General features: G+C 39.2%; 1 protein-coding gene across 1 annotated transcript in view; it reads left to right on the plus strand.

Moving 5' to 3' along the window:
- The window catches only part of NRXN3 (neurexin 3), a 703,958-nt gene that overhangs the window by 21,073 nt on the left and 661,497 nt on the right, over positions 1–21,388 (plus strand). The window contains exon 3 of the mRNA XM_059474030.1: positions 18,245–18,683. Within this exon, the coding sequence (XP_059330013.1) occupies positions 18,245–18,683 (439 nt within the window). The remainder of the gene's footprint in view (positions 1–18,244; positions 18,684–21,388) is intronic.

A 21,388-nucleotide genomic window follows, 5' to 3' on the forward strand; every position in this document is an offset into this window, starting at 1 on the left:
AAGTATTTCCTGGTACAGCTACATCATTCCTAGGCTCCCTGCAGTATTTCAAAGTTGATATTCTATTTGCTTTGCCTTCTATTAACTACCACAACCCATCAGAGGCCATAGTACATGTGATCTCCCTTCATTGCAAGTATTGCACAGCAAGGTCATGTTGCTGAAGGCCTGTGCACAGCTGAGGGGGAAGGCAGCAGAGAATCAGTTTGGCGTGAAATTTGGCACACAGGTTTGTGCAGCAATGTGTGGAAGTGGCGTGTGATGGAAGAGCTGGAGGAACAGACACACAAGGGTTAAGGAAAGGTTGGAGTGCCCCATGTTGGCAGGAGGTGTAATGATGTCCCTTTGAATGAAAACTGGTTTTCATATGTGTAGTCAGCCTACATTTGTGGAGGTTGCTTTAAATGAAAAGCAAAACAAGGAGGGCTAGATGAATCCCAGATGTTTGCAGGGAAGTGCAAAACAGCGTGACTTCTTTCCCCATTTGTAATTATTAAGGCCTGCAAAACAATTCATTGGAAATGAGGATATTAGAAGCAGTTTTATGGCTCTGCTTGTTGAGCTGCATTGTAAAAAGATTTGTCTGTCATTAAAGATGATCTTTCTATGTATGGACTTGGGAATTCTGTAAAGGTTTGGAGGGAGATTTCCAATAGGAAAATTTCCCCAGATCACTACAGGCTGTGGTAGCTGCAGACAGCTCTCAAGGCTTAACTTGGATTTGGGGATTTTTCCATCCATGACTAATGGTCAGACAGTGATCATTTGTATTTTTTTCCCCCCTGTGGCTGTAACTGTGGAAGTAACTGTTAAGAAGTTTTATTACTGCCCAACTGGACTCCTTTTCTGAGCACTGAATTCATCTGGAGTTGTCTTTTACAGAAGACTCAAAACCCAAGGAGCGTTTTCTGCTTCCTCAGAAAGGTGGAGACTGGTGGTGTGTAAAAAAGGGGTGATAACTGTTTACCCTACTGGGAAAAACTCCAGAGAATAATAGGTAGTAGAAATAGTAAACATCTGTCAGGTCACCTTGTCCATCTTCTCCTGCCAGAAGTGCCATTATTCCCTTCAGTGTATTAACTTGGAAACATTTCTACAAAGAGTTATTCTCCATGGGACTGTGACTGTCATTTTCTGGGTTCTGTTTACTGCTGCTAAAGATGTCTTAAGGACAAGTAAACCCTTCTCTTTGCACCTTTATTTTTTTGCTTTTTGGATACTGGGGACTTAACAGCAAACATATATGAAAATAAAAAGTGACTAAATTGGAAAGAATTATTATTTGGAGAATTACATGTAATAGCACTATTTAAAGACTTTTTCAACTAAGAAATCATATGAAAACCTGGCCAAAGTTATTTAATGGATAAGTGGCAGGATCAGGAATAAAAACCAGGAGGCATAACACCTGATGTGTTGCTTAATTCAGCAGAATAAAAATGCCTGCTACTTAAACTGTGTCCATGCTTGTATTTTCTCTTCCTAATGGAGTGATTTGTGGCATGTAAACATTTCAAAATGTCAGAGAATTTTAAGGCCCCAAATCCCCTCCATACCCAGCTAGCTCAGCCTTCATCCCCACTTATGTGTGGATTCAGAGTGGTCATAAACAACAAACGTAAAGCCTCACTTTCTTATGTGTCCCCCACATTAAATCTAATAATTTGGACCTCCTTAAGTTGTTGTGCTGGTTAACCACCTCCTACTACAAAAGCAATTGGGTCTTTAATCCGTTTGGAATTTCTCTGACAATGGCCCCTAAATGTGGATTCTTTTGATGCATTTTTCTACTGAAACAAAGATGGTTCAGAAATCTGTTGTCTTTCCTTTATCTGCTGTAATCAAGTCTTTATTCATCTTTTGAAAAACTAAACCAATGGAGCTCCTTGTATTTTACTCTAAGGCATTTATTCGAGTTTTCAAATCACATTGAAGCTGCTTGATATACTCTTTGCAATTCTTTAGAGTCCTTTAACAAAATGTAGACATTAGAATTATACCTAAAGTTACAGTGCATATGGTATCAATGCTGCATATTGCTTATTCTGTTCCTTTGTCCTGGGACTGTATGGCCCTTTTGCCCATAGTGTTTTACTGGAAGCTTGCATTTTCTCCTCTGATGTTTTCTGAATTGTTTTCAAAAGTGCAACTTCCCCTTTCTGGTTCTGTAGTTCATGGTCTTTCATGTTTGTAAGGTTCTATATTTGAGTATTCAAATGTTTTAAAAGCTGCTTGGAATGAAAGGGCCTGGGTTTTCATGCTCTATGAATAACACTGTATGACTGACATGTCAGTAAGGTTGTTCAGTGGCCAAACCTGGTGTTACCTTCAAGCATCAGCTTCAGCGCTTTCTATATTCTAGGTAATTGACAAAATATTTAATACTATTGCACCAAACATAGATTCTTATGGTGCATTAGAAATGCCTCTAATCAGTTATGCTACCCCACTGACAAATACTTTGTGAGACTTGTTAGCTGAGGAATGATGATACATCTGACTGTCTATCTATCTCTCTATCATTACATCTGTTTTGTTCTTGTATGCTGTTTATTTGAGCAGAGCTGTCTTCTGGTGTTCAGTTAAATACTTCAAAAATTGTTTCATCTCTTCTTTCACCATTGTCATTAGAATTATGTCCGGTTTATTTGACAGAAGCTCCTTTTACACAGGAAGGTCTAATGACAGTAAGTATTGTATTCCTCTCCTTTAATGTTTTTATTAAGCACTTCAGATAGAAGCTGTTGTGCTATTTCCTCCAGGGTTGATGTTTCCTCCAGGCTAAACCCTTCTACAGTTATACATCTTGTCCTGTTTGGCTTTTTAAAACATTCGCAGAACATTATCGTTCTTTTATTCTTCTGTTATCTTTCTGTTATTCCAAGATTAAAAATAAACCCCACTGGATAATAAATCTCCTCATTCAGCTCTTTTAAGAAATTGAAACAAGTGACCCAAGTCTGTGAAATTAAAAATAAAGCATATTTATTCCTGGTAGCTGATCAACATCCTCTTTTATTCTCATGGATTGCAAAATACTTTGTCATCTTGTGATATAAACACGTAGCTTCTTCATGTATTTATATCTGACGGAGAAAAAATATTGCATGGTCAATAAATTATATAAGCTGAACCTTTTAAACAAACAATTGCCATCTTGGTGTTATGATATACTTTTGTATCAAGATACAGCATTTTAACCATTAGTGCATCCTATAGTGATTTGAAGACTTAATTTTTTTGTTGGATCACTAGGACACGTTGCACATTACTTCCAACCTGAATAGTTGTGATTTGGCTGTATCATTATGCTTTTATCTCCTAAACTAAAGCAGATCTCTTCTGTCAGATAGAGATCCCTTTAGCGTGTAGATTTGGATCAGCTTATAACCTACCTTTGGGTAAAATAGATGGAATTCATTGGATAGCTCACCCAGTACAGTATAAGATTAAGGTTTTTTTGTGTTCTTTGATAGTTTTTAACATATTTTTTAAGGCATAGGCAAGATAACAGGCCACAGTATTACAAAATGGTTTCACTAGTACTGTATATTTAATCACTGTCTTTTGTTTGTACTTTCTTGATAGTTTCCTACTTTGACACTGAAGAATCCCAATTAGTCCTCTTCAGAACTGCTTTACAAAGGCATTTCATGTTCAATTGGTTATGCACCAAGGCATGCATGCTCTTTTCATAGTCACTATTTGGAAGGCTTAGATACGGTTCCATTGTGTGAGAGTTGCTTAGAGTCTTTGATCCTTAATCTATAATCTAGCAATGACCTGAACTGAAATAATGTGTCTGAGTATATATTATTATATGCCTGTCAAAATGATAAGTAATGTGAGTTTTAGATATGTTGTTGTTCTTTTCCAAAAGCCAGCTTAGGTTGCATGACTATTTTGAAGTACCTGGAGGTTGCTCTGTGGTTGTAGCTCAGTTGATGTAGGACCCAATGTTTCTGGGCAGTGTCACTTTCCTCAGGGTGCTGCCCCAGTCTGTCTCTCTCTGGCATCTGGAAAGCCTTATTATTAACACTTCTTCCATAAAGTTAGAGGAAACCTCAAAGGAAAATACACCCGTTTGTGTGTTTCTTCTTCTTGGCCTTTTATTTATTTTTTCTTTTTTTGGTGTGAGGGATCAATTGAAATAGGCCTGCAGTCCTAAATTTTTGGTAATTGATGGATGAGGATGATTCTTATATTTCTCCATGTCAGTAGAAACTGTCACTTGCAGTTTGCTACCTGCCACTTGCTACCTCCTCACTTCCCTGTCTATATCAGTGTCTTCAACATGTAATAATCAATAGCAGTTGTAGTAATAGTAGCAATAATGTAATAGTGATGTTCATTTCGTGTCATAGATTATATGTTTAGTTTGGCAACACGAAACTTGGTTTTTGAAGGCAGTGACTATGCATCTTATACCTCTTACAGGAACATGCAAGCCAAGTTTGCAGGATGTGATTAACATGAGGGGGTTTATTTTCTTGCTTCAAACTAATTTTCGGGTTTGAATTTCAGGGTTTAGTACGTCTGCATAAGCAAGGAAGAAAATGGCAAGAGGGTGATGATCTGCCTTTAAGAGGCATGTTAGCTATGTAGGACAAAACAAATTTGTAGCACAGTGCAGAAACAACAGTTAAGAACTTTTTTCTGGCTTCTGAACTTCTGTGGCTTTGTGAGAGACTAGTAGAATCTGGAACAGATGTCTGCAAGCCATCTTTCCTTTTAGAAGCTTTTGGGAAATAATTCTTAGCCTTAGTAATACCTGTTGATAGACCTGAATGCAAATGATGGGTTTGCAGTGAGAGGTATCAGGCTTGTGGATGCCAGAACAGTGTGAGGTTCTTGTGCTTTGAAGGGCAAAGAAACTGTGTTATAAAGCCATAGAGACCTTATTGACAGAGTGACTGAGGAGTTAGAGAAACAACTTGCCTGTTTTGTTTACTGTTTATATTGCTCCCAAAGCAAAATGGAGAAGTATGGGGTAGCTGAAAAATGCAACCCTTTCAAAGTGTATTGCTGTAGGGAAACAAAGAGGAAAAAAAGAGTATAGTAAAGTATAAAAAACAGCAGCACTTTCAGTGTGCCACAACCATCACCACCAATTCTCTCCTTTTGAGAGCCTTATATGTGAAGGACCTGAGCCAAGCAGAACAATGACTGCCTGGGAATGGCAGGGATGCTGATGCTGGGAAGCATCATGGGCTGAATATATGTTCTCTAACAGTGTACTTTTCAGCATTTTCCTCTTAATATTCTGCACATGGGGCTTTTTTATGTGGTTGTTACAGTTTTTGTTTTGGTTTTTTTTTTTTCTTAATTGTGTATTTGGAATAATACAATAGCCAGGACTGACATTGAGTTATTTGGAATTGGAACAGAACTGTAGGCAATAATGTGCCAAATCCAGTACAGCTTACATTAGAAATACTTAACTTAAAAGCCCCTGTTGTCATTTTCTTTGCCTCCTCCCTTTTCTGTGCTTCTTTCAGGTTTGACCATGCCAGTGTGAAAGAAAAAGAAATGTATGAAGGAGCATGGTTAGGTCCTGCAAAGTCCCATTGAGCACACAGTCCAATGTCATGTACAGCAAAGTTGGTTGCATCTTCTGAACTGATATCTTATTTCTGGATATACTGGAAGGTGTGGAAAGGCTGAATTTTCAGTTGAAAGGATTCTAGTGTAATCTCACCTCCTCCAGTCTTTTCTCTAATGGTAACTTCATCCTTGTGTGGTGTTTTTCATGCTTTAACCCCTGCCAGCAGCCAAGAACCATGCAGCCACCACCAGGGGTCAGGGAGAGAGTCAGAAGGGCAAAACTAAGAACACTTGTAGGTTGAGATAAAGACAATTTAATAGAAAAAGCAAAAGCCACACATGTAAGCAAAGCAAAACAAGGAATAGATTCACTGCTTCCCATGGTAGGCAGGTGTTCAGCATCTCCAGGACAGCAGGGCCCCACCACCTGTAACAGTGACTTGGGAAGACAAACTCCATCACCCCAAACATCCCTCCCGTCCTCCAGCTTCCCCCCACTCTCTATACTGAGCATGATGCCACATGGTCTGGAATATCCCTTTGGTCACTTTGGGTCACCTGTCCTGACTGAGTCTCCTCCCAGCTTTCTCACCAGTGTGGCAGTAGAAAAGCAGAAGAGGCCTTGGCTCTGTGTAAGCCCTGCCCAGCAATAACAAAAACATCTCTAAACTACCATTGCTGTCTTCAGCAAAAATGCAAAACACAGTTCCATACCAACCACTGTGAAGAAAAGTAACTCGACCTCAGCCCCTACCAGTGCAGTTGTTCAATAATAAGAGATGCTCTTGCTTTGTGAGCTACATTCAGGGGAAGAGGATAGCAGTTACCAGGATGCCAAGCAGTTTGTTGGTCATACAGCTGCATAAGAATAGACTGTGGGGATCTGCATGCAGATGATGTGGATTCTTATAATGCTGCTTTTACTGTCCTGGATAAACATGGGCTGGCTATCAGTTAGTGGGTGGGAGCAATAGTATGGTGCATCATTTGTCTGCCTCGGGTTTTATTCCTCTCTCCTTTGTTTTCTTTTTTACTATTATTATTATTATTATTATTATTATTATTATTATTATTCTCTTATTTCAGCCTACAGGTTTGTACCTTTTACTTACAATTCTCTTCCCCATCCCATGTGGTACTTTGTTGCTGGCTAGGGTTAAATCACAGCAGCGTAGCCTTAAAATCACAAGTGAAGAGACGAGTACACATGTATGCACAAACAGTAGAGTGCATGCAGGTACTGCTTAAAAATGCATATAAACCCATATATATGCCTTTAGTGCAGATCTGTACATAAATACATATGCTTTCTTGTGCATCGATGTACAGTATATGGATATGTAAATATATGTAAGTACATCTAGGCAAAAAATATAGCATGTAGGGTGATTACATGTCCAAACATTCAACCTGTCCTGCACTGAGGAATAAATATATGTCCTTGCTTCCAGGAATCTTTTTTCAAGCTTTGTGACTATGTCAGCCATTTTCTCTTATTTCATTTTTTTCCCCCTTCAGCTGCCAGTAAAACACACAGACAAGTTTTCTTGATATATTAGCAAAAGAATGGCTGACTGATTTCTATGTATTTTGCTATTTTTGACAGCACTTGCTCAGTGGAGAATAAAACTGCTGTAGAGGAGAAACAGTGGGTTCTTTGAGTACTAGGCAGACAGACGAATCATTTCTATATTCTGGTCAACGTGGTCTGGGTAATAATAAGAGCAGAGCCCTCTTCTCAACCCCTTCCTCCAAAAGAGTCATCTCCAGAAATGGAAGTTCACCATGCTCTGAAACTGCTGCTGTCACAGTAGTACCTCAGTGCTCTGTAAAGGTTGGAAAAGGTTGCTGGGACTTAAACCTCTAAAGTGCATGGGAAGTCCACTTAAACAGAAAGGTTTAGGCAAATTCATGTCAAAGAGTGGCTAAAGCAGATTTTGTTTTCTGCCTGTTAGTGTTTGAGCAATGTAAGCTCTGTTGCTCTGCTTAAGATCTGGTATAGATAATTCTTAAGCAGTAAGACAGTATTGAACTAAACAGAAAATCTAAGTAAATTAGTCTTGTATCAAAGAAGCTTTCTTAGATGTGAGATCAGTCTTCCTTGAGCTCCACACAGAGGAGACGGGAACCCCATGCTTGGGTGCATTAACATGGCACTGTAGGAAAAGTAAACAAACCAAGGGAAAGGTTTATTATTGTTCCATATTTCTATTATAGAATTGCAACACTGAAAGAGATTAGTAGTGTTACCAAAATATTTTCTCCAGCTTAGGCACAAGGTAGTAGCTAGGAAGAAGGAATATTCTTTCATGCCATCTATGGACTTGTATGAATTCAGTTCCCTCTTTCACTTTCTCAAAATCAGGGATAGAGGCCCTTAATGAAGGAGTGGAAAATAGTACAATATTAAATAAATTAATGCAAAGACACTAATATTCACTGAGTAACTTAAACTGCTTTGTAGGCATTTCTCATAGAAAGTCTTTCTACAATGGCGTGATCTTTTTGTTTCCAGCTCCCTTTGTGCTGGGAACCAGCTAATCAGGTGTCTTTTTTGCCTGGTGTTTAGTGCTGACTCCATTTCTGACCTCCCCTTTCTGAAGAGCTCTCTCTTGCTGATTGCAGCAGCCCACCTCCTTTGGGAAGGAAGTGTAATCTGGTGCTGAGGTCCTCATCTGTCTCCCATTTCTACTTCTCATGTCAGTGCTTCCACTGGAAAATGTCACCTGTGTTTGCTTTTGTTTCTGCTTCCATGTGCTTTCCCTCAAGTTCTCTCACTGTGGCAGCAGTTCTGACTGTGCTGAATGCTCCCCTATCACCCCCAGGAGCTGCTGGACTTGCACTCCAAGAGCACAGCTTCCAGGTCAAAGCAAGGGATGAAGGTGAAGTTTTGTCAATAGCCTTGGTGAACCCTGGTTGTGCCACTGGGTTCTTTGCATGTATTGATACTGTTCCCCAAGAAAACTGTAAAGGTGGTGGGCACGGGAGAGTTTTTAAAGTAATGGTTTCTCTGGAGGCCAGATAAAACCAGATGAGCAGCTGAGAGGGAGCTGTCCTATTCCAAGCCTCCCTTTATTGCTGTATTGTTCTCACTGTTGTGCTGTGAACTAAAGCTGTGGCTGGTGCAGCTGGGTGGCTTCTGGATGAACAGATGAGTTAGACCTTTTGGCATTGTGGTAAGTAGGGCTCAGTCCCAAACAGAAGACAGATATTGTATTTTAAAAAAAAAAAATCCCCCTGTTCCTTTTATTAGTGTTGAAAGCTTAGAGATGAAGGGTCGTAGATGAGAGAGTTTTAGATGTGCATGAGAGAAAGATATAAAAGAGCTTCTGGTTCTTTTTCTCACACCAGGTTGGGGGTTATAAGATGACAGTATTTTTCTCTTGATGATGCTTCTTTCAGGTGGGGAATTAACTACATTCCCTGCCCTCTACAGCAAATATTCAAGCAAATAGTGAGCTCATGATGTCTCTGTTTTCACACAACATAGGGCCCAGTGCAGATCAACATTTGGGGAATCCTACCCGTGGAGGATTTGAACTTTGTTCCATGCTATAGAATTTCAAGAGAGATGAGAGGAGAGATCCCGGAGAGATGTCAATGTTTACAAGTTTTTGCACAGAGCAAAAAGAGGGGTATGAAAAATGAAGCTTAAAATCCCATAGTATTTTGGGCTAGGCATATTGAGACAGTGTCATCCTGCAATGGGAGTTCTTCAGCAGACCCAGAGTGTCTTTGGTCCCTCACAGAAGGAGAGCCTAGCTGGAGGGATGCCTCTTTCTTTGGCTGACACTGCAGGTGGTGGGAGATGTCAGTGCCCCTGAGACCTTTGTGCTAAGGCTGAGGGAGGGACACATGCTGGGATGCAGCACTCTCAGCTTTAAGCTACAAACAGTGACACCATCCTGCTGCAGTGGCACCACTTTCAGGCTTAGTCTGTACAGTACTAAATCCACTGAATGCTTCCTCTGTGGCTGTAAGCTCATTGTTACTTGAACTGTGCTCACTTTCGAGCATGTGCTCTCCCATATGTAATGGTAAATATTTTCAGTTTGTTTTTTGCTGGGCAAGTGACAAAAGCATAGAAGACGCTGCTGTGGTTGGCACAATTTGCTGAGCAGTTGCTTTGCTTACATTGGAAACCTCAGCAGAGAGACTCCTGGCATATGGAGACTGGACTTCCTTCTTGCCCCTTCCAGGGGCATTCTAGTGAAGCAGGCTCAAGGCATATTGGCTAGGGAAGGTAGGTTGTGGGGGAAAAACTCCATATCTGTGAGTGAGGAATATCTATTCAGTATTCTCACAGAAGACTTTACACATTACTGTTCTCATTAAAATATATTTTATCACTGAAGTGAAAAGCTGAGTGAAATTAAGAGTTTCTGTTCCAAAGGAGTTTGCTCCAGCTGACAGTTGTTTTCACTGTTGCTGATAAGATGAATTTTTTAAAAATGTAAATCCATGAAATCTTCAAAACTGGGTGCATGTGTAACATTCTGGTATTTTCTGAATCAAATTATTTCATGTTGATTGAGCTGACCCCAAATAATCTGGAGCCAGTTTAACACAAACTACATTTTCCAGTGCAGTTCATATGACCCATAGGGCCCTTGTGTCCATTCTCCCAGAGGGACCAGAGTATTGGTTAGGCTGCTTTCTGGCAAAACCAGTCATGTATCTCTGCTGATATCAGGTGGGACACTGACACTGTGTCTGTCAAAGTATTTTCTTAGGGAGTGGAGTCCGGAGGTAAAAATGGGGACCATTACTGAAAGTAAATGCAATGCCTGAAAAATACTGGTTTATGTTTTGGTTAAGTTCATGCAAAAACTTTTCTGTAAAGTTCAATAAAACAAAACTTGCCATTTTTGGTTTGTTATAGATTGGAGTGAAGCATTCCATTACTAATTCTCTGTAAGGGAAATGGACTTCTCTGTTAAAAAGTTATCCTGATGGAAGCATTCACCCAGCCATACTAAACAGATTTATTTCCTTATGATAGGTCTTTTGTACTTGCACAATCTTAGGTGGATTGAAAATACAAAGAAATCACTAAATGGAGTGGTATTTGCTAAGTCATTGTCTGACAGACTTTTCAGTGTAATAAGGCTCAAGCATTAAATGATCAATGGGCCATCCTAAAATAATTCCTCTCAGCCTTTCATATGAAATTCTTAAGACACTTGACAGTAATCATTTCCTCACTTAATCATCACTGAACCAAGCTTGACAGATTTAGCTTGTGCTTGCTAGACAAATCTGAGATTTCAGGATGCATTTGGGAGGAGCAAAATATTTTGTAACTGGCTAATGTCTGTGTAAGCTCACTACAGAACTGAATGTAATTTAAGTCAACTCCTGCATACAGGTAAAGAAGCTACTGTGATAATAATTATTTTTTTATTTTAAGTGTTTTTTTATTTTAAATTTTAATTTTTTTTATTTAACTCTCAAGCCTTCGTTTGCTAGGGAGGTGAATTGTAAATTTAGGCTCTTCAAATTTGTGAGGTGTCAATATTCTGTTATTATAAGGTTAATTTTTCCTTCCTGTGCTTGAACACTATAGGCAAGTGTTTAGATACGTAATAGACAGTAATTTGCTTTTTCACATGTTCCTCTACTCTCCTGTTCCCCCCCAAACACAAAATCATAGCAAATACAACTAGAATGGATCATTAGAGTTGTCTATTCCTTTGCACTTCCACTGTCCCAAAACAAAACCAATGACATCTATGTGAATTTTGACAGCAATATTTTGCCTGAAATTCAAGGTCTCCAGTAAGTGTTGCTCTTCAGACAACCTCTTCCAGTGCTTCACTGTTCTTAAATTAAAAAAGCCTTTCTCTATCGCTTGTCTTACTGTAATTTTTTGCTAATTATTTCTTGTCCTTTTCAGCATGGGTACAAAGAAGACATTGTTCCTTTCTGCTTTGTAGTAGACCTTTTCTATTTGAACACTTTATAGTGTCTCCTTTCAAACTTCTATTTTCTAGACCCCTGATTATTTTCATTGCTGTAGTCAGGACTCTTTCCAATAGTTGCACTCCTTTCTTGAAGTGCAATTCTCCAAAGTGAACATGAGCTCCAGTAGAGTACAGCACTATCTTTTTCTGTGTCTCCCTACATTCCAGCATGCATCTTTCAACCCATCCAATGAATAATTTTCTATGTGTAGCTAACTTTATTTCTTCTATTTTGTTTTACCTCTGCACTAGGCTCAGTGTAAAACAGAATTTCCTCACTGTTGTATATGGATGCATATTTTTAAAGTACAGACATATCTTCTCTATGTCCTTACATACAGAAATACATCTATGGTACAAATTACTTTTTAGGGCTAGAATGAGGCATATCTGTGTCTGTGGCACAAGTGAGGAACATCACAGCTGACTGTCTTGGCTTCCCTTGTCCTGCAGGTTTTTTCTTCTCTGTTACTAGGCCAAATGGAGGTTGAATAGAACATAAATAGAGGAAAGTTCAGTTTGTGCATCTCAATCCACAGTGAAATGCCTTAAAGACTTTGCTATGACTTAAAGGTGAACTATGTTACTGTCAAATACCAGACAGTTAATTTTTTTACCTTTGTATTAAAAATAATCAGCTAGATTTTCAGAAACAGAATGAGAATTCTAAATCTAATTTCTTAGGGTATTTTTTAGCTTTAGCAGTAAAGACAAACCCTGAGTGAACACATATTCTTTGTTAAAAATAATTCAGATGAAATCTAGGCTTGCATTGCTCTAGTCAACATTGCACAAGTTGTATTTGAGTCTTGACTGTTTAGTTTTAGTTACTTTTCATCCATGTTCAATGAATTACTTTACACAATAGCTAAATGTATCTCTTTCAGAGTGTGGGGAATGGTGGTAGTGTTTATTACCTGAATACAGTTATCATCCTAGTGGAACATCAAATATGTGTATACTAGGTATCTATAGTTCACACAGTGCTGTTTAAATAAGCGTAGGAGCTTTAGTTACCCATTGCTGAAGACTTGGTCACTTGATACACAGTCTGTCCCAGACACAAAGTGCTGCTAACCCAGTGTAGTTTTTTCTACTTGCTTGTCAGGGAGGGCTAGGAAAACACAGGTCTAATAAACCAATGGATAAACTGTATTTTTTTTTTTTCCTGTAGGACCTTGCTTGGTTATTTGTAGATGCCTTTAAAGAAGTTTTAGGCACTAGCCTGAATATCTAGCAGTTATCCTTTGTGAGAATTGATATGGGCAGTTGGTGAAGGGGTGCAGCCTGGGACAGAAAAAGGCAATATCCAGGGTGCAATAGGTGAACAATTTGGCTGGCCTTCAGAGGTGCTCTTCCTAGCTAGCTAAACATATGCAGCCTTCAGGTTATTGCTCTTTTTCGTGATAGTTCATGATGGTAGTCATCTAATTTGCCGAAAGCCATTCCCATTTGGAGCATGCTTGTGTCCAGCCTGTACTGAAAATCGTGTTTCCCACTTAATAACACCCACTTGGAGAGGAATTTTTATATTGGCTACTGGCCAAACTTAGCACATAATTTTCCCTCCTTTTTTGTTGCTCCCTCTCTATCTGCAGCTTCACTTGATTGCAGAGAGATGCTTTTCATCATTGTGAAAAGCCATCTGATTAGAGCTGTCATTAACCCATGAGTGAAACTTATAAGAAATTTAGCTGGAGAAATTCCTTGAATGCTTCAGAATTGCAGAGTTGCCATTTTAAAGAAACCTCAAAACTAGATTGCGATTTTGTTTTAGCTCTTCTTAAAACAAGCTCTTCTTTCTCAGCAGATTTATAGGAAACGTGATTTAATGTATATATTTTTCCCTCAGAACGTTTTAGATGTCGTGAAATCCTACTGCTGATTATTAGGACAGTGTGTATCTGCCCCTTCCTGACCATCCATTTATATTAGTCTAATTCATTAGACAGAGGCATTGAATGGTCAATATTCCTTGGTTAAAGTGTATTTAGAAACAGTCCCCATGGAAAAGGAGAAAACCATTGTTTTCATTATTCTTATTTCATTTTTGCAATATAAAGTGATTTTAAGGTTGAAGGAATGAAGGTTACTTTTTAAAAGTTCTGTGCATAGCTTTTGCTAATAATTTTCTTCCCCTTTTTCTTTTCCACCTTTATTCCCAAAATAAAGGTGGCTATGTCTGTATCAGGAGTAATGTCTTGACTCCCTTAGACCTTCTCTGATATACATATCAGACCTGGGATGAATTCAAGCTTGTGTTAGTTTTAACAGGCAAGACTGGCATTGTTCAGAAGGCACCTGACATAAATGGAAAGTCTCTGGGCACTGCTTTCATTGCTCTGCTTACTTCTGATTTGCTTTTGGAGCCATGTGTGGCCCTAGAAGGCTGTCCTTGAGAGGAGCAGCATTCTGAGACAGTCATGGCCTCATTTGAATTTAGAGCAGTGGGTTTCAATAGGTATTTTGGCATATACTGAGGAGCCTTCAAGTTACTTCAGAGGTTGCTTGTAAAATGAGACTACAAGATAGGAAGTGCTACGCAGATGGCAGATTCTACTGCTAGCAGAAATCTTGTTCAGTTGTATCTTCTCTGACTTGCAGCAGGTGACTCTAAGAAACTATTTCTTGGAACTTATATATTTGAGTTGTAGAATCAGGCTTTTTTGTCCAAGGCTTTTTGCTTGCCTTCCTTTTTAGTGGTATGTTTTCAGGTAGGATCCCGAACATGTAGAAATATAAAAAAAGCTTCACTGAACACATTGATGACAGGTCAGACCAGAACTGATGATAGCATCTTCTCCTTTACCAGGCAGATTTAGCAGTTGGGAAGAAGTGCATCATCTGTCCTGCAAACTGCACTGAAGCCTCTGTTGGTTTCATTAAAACACAAAGATTCATAGGTTATGAGGCCAGAAAAAGCCATTATGATAATCTAGGCTGATTTGCTGTATAATTAATTCCTGTCTCACTATGTCTTTTAGAGGAAACAAGATACTATTTTAATTTAAAATTTGCCAGCAGCAAAGAACACACTATAACCTGTAGTAAATTATTTCAGTAGCAAATTACTCTCATGTAAAAATGAGTCATAATATTTTAAAATGTGAATTTCTCTAACTTCAATATCTAGCCCCCAGATTTCATTGTCCCTTTGTCACATGCATTGAAGACCCCTCTCTTGCCAAATTCCATTTTCTGCACAGGTACTTGTAGATTGCAATCAAATCACATTTTAACCTCTGCCTATTAAACAGACTGAATTTGAATGTTCTCCACTATGGGACATGCATACCAGTCATTTAATTTTATTCCTTCCTTAATCTTGAACCTTTGGTCTGACAATTGAACTGTTATTATCAGAAGCTGCTGTAGCATTTCTCCATTCCTGCCAAGGATTCACATTGGTTTTACACCCAACCATTATTTCTATTCTTTTATTGTTATGAGAGTTCTGGTGCATTTGATTATACATCATGATGTTGATGTCCAAATATGTCTGTCAATAATATTTCAAGTCACATATGGAAACACTTGCACTTCTTCCATAAAGGTGCTTTTTTTAGATTTCTCAAGCTAGGTATTTTGTTCTGGGGTTTTTTTTTTAAAGAAAATAATTTAGAGCCACTTTTGACTAACAGAGATTCAGATTGGGGTGGATATGTTTATTTGTAAAGACTGAATTCAGAACTCTTGTATCTATTCAGCAGCCTTCCTCATCTCCTCCCCAGGTCTTCCTTTTTACTTGCTTTCTTAGTCTCTTCATCCTTGGCCACAGATTCTTCATTGTTAGTCACTTTCTTGATTACAACTAACTTTATGTAATTTTTTTCTGGTTCTTTTGAAAGCATTCTGTCACAAGGATTCTCCAGCTGTGGTACTTGTATGATTAGTGAAACACAAAGCAGTCAGCATCACACCTCAAATAAACTCAGAGGCAAGCCCTCTGCGTTTCCCCGGAAAAGATGAGACCTATTACTCAAGTATCACATACATACAGTAACTTGCATGTGGCTCAGCTATGCTTGTGTGCATATGATATTCCCCCTACCAGCAACCAACAGAGATTGCTGAAAACAGCTCAGAGTCATGGCTAGATGCAGCCCAGCACCACCCATCAATCAATGTCTGCTTCTCTCATGTATGGGAAGACTGGGTCAAGATGCAGTTTAGAGGAGTGTTGGTTTGACCAATTTTTAGTGGTATCTTATAAGGGCAGCTCTCCTTCCTTAGAATCATTAAAGCCACAGCTTGTTCAGGCCTGGCATTCTCTTGCCCACCAAACCAGCTCCATGCTGTGGGGGGAACCAAAAGGCAATGGTGCACCAGAATTGTAAGCCCTCATGGGCCTGGAGAATGGTCAATCCATGCACCCAGGATGGTGTCTTCAATAGTGGAGGGTGCAGGTGGTGTTTAGGGAGAGCACAGGACCATGGCTGCTGTCAGTGGCGCATTCCCTGACGTTCCTGCAGCACCCACTGCTGTTGGTTTACAATTGCTAGAAGATGCACTCCTTACTTTTTCTTTCAGTATCAGTTTGTGGACTTGCTGTCCATTGTTATTTCTGGTTCTTTTTGTGTCTTCTGTTGTACCCTACTTCCATGACCTCCCCTGGCAGCAAGTACCAGAAGTTCACTACCCTCTGTGTAAATAAGTACTTCTAAAAATCCATTTTATGCTGATTTCATACAAGTTTCAGCAAGTGCCTCTAACTCTGTTATTACTGGGTTTGGCAAAGAGCAGTTCCACATTAACCTTCTCCATCTTCTGTAAACTTCAATCATATTTTTCTCAGTCCTCTCCAAATATGAGCTTGGCCTTTTCAGCCTATCCTCATAAAGCATCCTGTTCCATCCTTTTAGTTGCTCTATTTATTTCTTCTTTCTCCTTGAGAAGCAGAGACAGGACTTCATGCAGTGCTCAGAACTAAAGTCTGACTGAGGTGCACCTCATTGTCTGGGAAGAGAGGAGGCTCTAATGCACCCCCTTGCTGTTTCAGTGGAAGGAGGTGTATGGTCTCTCTGAGAGCATTTGACATGATTAATCTGTAGCATAAAACTACTACAGTCCCATAAATTGAAAATGAATTTTATCCCTGTTGCAGATATTAATAGCATTGATGTTTCTGATGCCTGTGTGAGGGCAGAGCATGTTATTAGGAATTGGACCCAGTTACTGTGGGTCAATACTGTCCTCTGCTGGGAAGAGCTAGAGCTTTGTGCCATTTCTCCAAATGGGATTTAACAGCTGGCTTTGCCTTTCACTCAGCGTTTTGCCTTTGAAACAGAAAAATCTGGCTGCACTGGGGAAATTCTCCTTTAATGCTTAGAGAATGCTGGTATTTTTGCCAGCAATGGATGTATCGAATCACGATTTAATTTATTTTTTTAATCTAGAAGTGACCTAATTTATAAGCTTATCCCTCATTCTTTCTGTCATTTGCCTTTTAATATTTACTGCATACACATTTCTCTGACTTTCCTGTCCTAATAGTAGAAGACGTAACAATGAATTTCTCCTTTCCTTTCTATTGCCGTAACAAACTGCTGACAACTCATCCTGATAAGATTTTGAAAGCAGAAATCAAATATGTATATATATATGCTATATGTGACAGACACAAAGTATTTTAGAATAATAACTCCTTAGAAGAAATTAGAGTCTTCAGTAGTATCACTGAACAAGAATTCAATAAAAATTGTGCTAGTAGCAGAAGCAGTTTTACTTGCTGTACATGCCAGCTCTGCATTTAGCAAGTGTGGAAGGTGATTGAGAGGAAGTACAGTTTACAAGTGTTTCAATTTTGTGCCTTCTCCAGCTCCTGCCTCTGTGAGGATGACATGGGCCAGAGAAGAGTTTGCTTTTCAGGAATTCATTCTGAACCTGAGAGAAAGAGGAGAGTAGGAGGTCTGGACTCCTGAGTAAGCGAGGCATGCTCAGGAGTGCTTGTCTGTTTTGAGACTCTTCTCTTGGCTAATTTCAATCCATGTAGCAGGAATAGACCCCGGAGTTCTGGTCCTTAACTCAGAGAATGTGATAGTCCAGGCACTGAAAATGTACAGGTTTTTATGTGTTAGCACAAAAAATTGTTGGTTTCTTGGAAGTAAGGGTAAGCTGTAGAGATATTTCCATGCCAAGCTTGTGTCAGTAGTGATCTAAAATTTCTTGCTCAGAGAAATTTTAAGTCTTTGTTATCTTTTTTTTCAGGACCCACAGGGCAATCACTAACAGTTCACAGCAACTTGCTGAAATTCTTTTGCATCTCTCTCCTGGTAGTTAAGAAGGCTATAGGAATAATAGAGAAATGACAGTGGTACCGAGTTCCCTGCTGTGGCTAGTAGAGATGGACATGGAGGTTATACTTTGTTATGTATTTTGTATGGAATTTATGCAAATATAACAGCATGATACCCAACACACACTGCATTTTATGTACAGAAGCTTTTACAGCTTAGCGGGCCTGTGGTAGAGTTAATTGTTCTCACTGCCCTTCAGTTAAATATTGTCTTCTGACTGCTTATCTGATCTAAAGTCATTGCAAAGTACCCATTGCTGTCATTTCTATACACTCTTCTGGTTCAACTTGCTCCCTCTGTCAGGATGTCAGATTCTTGCACTGTCTCCTTTCCTCTCCCCACTGCCTTTTGGAAAAAGTTTATCTCCCATGGCTAAAAGTAATTGGGGTGTTTGTATTGTTTGCAGGATTGATGTATGATACTTTTCCTTGTGTCTGGCAGGTTGTTTATAAGAATAATGACATTCGTCTGGAGCTGTCTCGCTTGGCACGGATTGGTGATACTAAGATGAAGATCTATGGGGAAGTGAAATTCATATGTGAAAATGTGGCTACGCTGGACCCCATCAGCTTTGAGACACCTGAGGCCTATATTAGTCTGCCTAAATGGAATACCAAGAGGATGGGCTCAATCTCATTTGATTTCCGAACCACTGAACCCAATGGACTGATCCTTTTCACCCATGGCAAGCCTCAGGAGAGGAAAGATACAAGAAGCCAAAAAAATACAAAGGTAGACTTTTTTGCAGTTGAGCTTCTAGATGGAAACCTCTACTTGCTGCTGGACATGGGCTCTGGGACCATTAAAGTCAAGGCCACCCAGAAGAAAGCCAATGATGGAGAATGGTATCATGTGGATATTCAACGAGATGGAAGATCAGGTAGAGTTATAACTTTTTCTGAAATAGATTCATATTTCAGATTCAGACCTTGGGCTATGTATTAATTCTCAGAACATTCAAAACCTGTTAAATATGAGTCACCTCCTTAAGAAAGCGTAGTGTTATTCCAGTGGTATTTATCCAGCAAGGCAAAGATGTGAATGGTTTTTGTTAAATGTTTTCATTAAATGTGTAGGGAGAATTTTGAATAGCACATCACAGAGGTTATCGATTAATATTTTATTCACAATCCTCAGATATTCTGGACATATATTCGCAATTGCATGCATAGTTAGGGTGATGATTTCTTTGTGGGCCATGGTAAGGTTTAAGGTCCTTCAGTACCATTGTTCTCAGTTTGAGAACTTCTTCCTGATCTACCTTGGGATTCAGCATTTGGGATCTTGTTAAGAGAAAAATAAGAGTAATGGGCACAATCAGTAACAAAATTATGGCAACAGATGAACATTTTTATCCCGTTCTGTTTCCCTTAGTATCCTGTAGTTTTAAGCTAGGTTTCATTACTCTTTTGAATGACTGATTCTAATCTTAAAATCTGAGGCAGCATTCAGTGATGTTTCTTTCTTTCTTCACAGCTTCTCATTTTCAAATATGGGGTTTAGTATTCTAAAAATACATTTACCATGCAATTGCCAAGAGATATTTTTATTGTTTCCAGTGCTGAATATCAAGCTAACATTTTCATGATCTACTCTGAAATTGTGGAGGAAAAAAAAGCTCAGTTACTGTAGCTTCGTCTAGAGAATAACAATTGTACTTCAGTTTTTTCTGAACAGTTGGTATCTCAAAGCCTTCACTTCAAAAGGAATTTTGCTTACATTTGCCAGTGGATTTGGGATTTGTCTGGTGATCTCCAGATGATAGTTTTAGGTCCCTAATTTTATGTTTCTAATTGCTGAGCACTATCAGTACAGGGAATCCAGTGCTAGAATTTGCTTCCCTTGAGTTTTTAGAAGAGCTGACTTTGAGATACCATGCAAGGCCTAGCTGTTTGAACAGGTTTTTGCCTGAAGCTATTTTTTCCTTTGATGATGTGAGTAGTTTCTTTGTATTTGGCATGGTGCTCTGCTTGGACTTAATACGTGTGGTTCTATGTTGCTATCTCCTAAAGACATCGATAGGAGCATTTTACAAAGGAAGCCATAAATAAATAAATGGAGCTTTGATTTCTTTAGAATTGCTAAAATTTAATTAACTTCCAGGGGTAAACTCAATTAGCTGTGTTGCATACTGACTTCAGTTTTGCTTGCTCCCTTGGGGACTGTGTCATCCCTGAAGAAGCAGCTGCAGAGGGAGAAGAGACAGAAATGACAGAGGCTCTGTGCAAAGAATGTTTGCAGAGCCCTACCAAGAAGGACACGTGTTAATTTGGACACATTCACGGGAGGGTGTGGCAGACACATTGCTACTTGATGGATGACACTGTAGGGTTGACTTGTTTTCACTTGGCAGGGAGGTTTATGATATTCTGGACACTGATTAGAGGTAACAGATTTTGAAAGAGTTCTCTCAACAAGCAAAAATGTGTTTGTATGATGTCTGGTCCCTTTTTTTTCTTTTGTTTTTTCTTTTTATTTTGTTGTGTTCTCTGTTCACAATGAGTACTTAATTAATGATCCCAATGATTAATGTCTTGTGTCCTGAGAAATGCCAGGGTACTGGCATTATTTTCTTCACATTTCTTCACATACCTTCAGTCACTATTATCCAATGACACTTTGGATAAGTGTGAGAAAGGAGTTCAAGACCTCTTCTTAAGTCCTTGGATTTTCTTCCACATGTGGACCAGATAATGGTTACACCCTGAAGATTTTCTCCTCCCTGTATAGATGACTACAATTTGGAAACTGAAAAATTAATTTACTTAAGTGGGGCTAAAAACACCCTTTTGAGTTTAATGAGTGAGTAACTTGCAAGTTCTGATTCTCATTACTAAAGCAGCAAGGCTTATGTTAGGGGTCATCTTTCTCTGTTTTATTCCCATTTCTATAACAGTCCAAAACTTCAGGTTCTGCTGATCTAAAATAGCTTAAAAATCCAAGTATTCACTATTACAGTGCACTAAGGCAGGGAAGCTTGGCAGTCATGCTCAGATAACCTCTGGCATCTCTAGTCCCCTTAGGCCTTGTGTATACTTTGGTCTGTGTTGGCTGCCAGAGCAGTAAAACCTGGTTTTATCTTTGTACTCTGACAGACGCTGGCAGCATGGACACGGACACCTAACCTATCTGTCCTTTCTTGAAGGTCCTGTAACCTTTCTGTCCTTTCAGAAAGCTCCCAGCAGGTTCACAAAACCTGTCACAGTTTCTAGCTGGGGAGCAGTGAGCATTTTATGCAGGATGATGTTTTTAGGTAGTCATCAGCTACAAGACATACATGACTTGCCACCTGACTAGACACTAAAAATCTTACTAGATTGTTTGGTTTACAGTTGTGTCAGTGCACTGTTTGGTGTGCCTGTTCTGCCCTCAGGGGGTATTTTGATCTGTTTTTCAGTCCAGCACCAAGAGGAGATGGCACTGCAGAGGAGATGCTTAGATGCTTCTGATTTCTCAAGATGGACATGGATCTACTCTAAGCAGAGTGAAAAACAGGGGATTCTAGAGGGGGAAAAAAAAAGGATGCCAGCTTATGGAAGTCCTCCTTTCTAGGATCAATACAGGGTTTCTCTGTCTCAGCAGCTT

Source organism: Ammospiza nelsoni, chromosome 6 (genome assembly GCF_027579445.1).
Source record: "Ammospiza nelsoni isolate bAmmNel1 chromosome 6, bAmmNel1.pri, whole genome shotgun sequence".
NCBI classification, from domain to species: Eukaryota; Metazoa; Chordata; class Aves; order Passeriformes; family Passerellidae; genus Ammospiza; species Ammospiza nelsoni.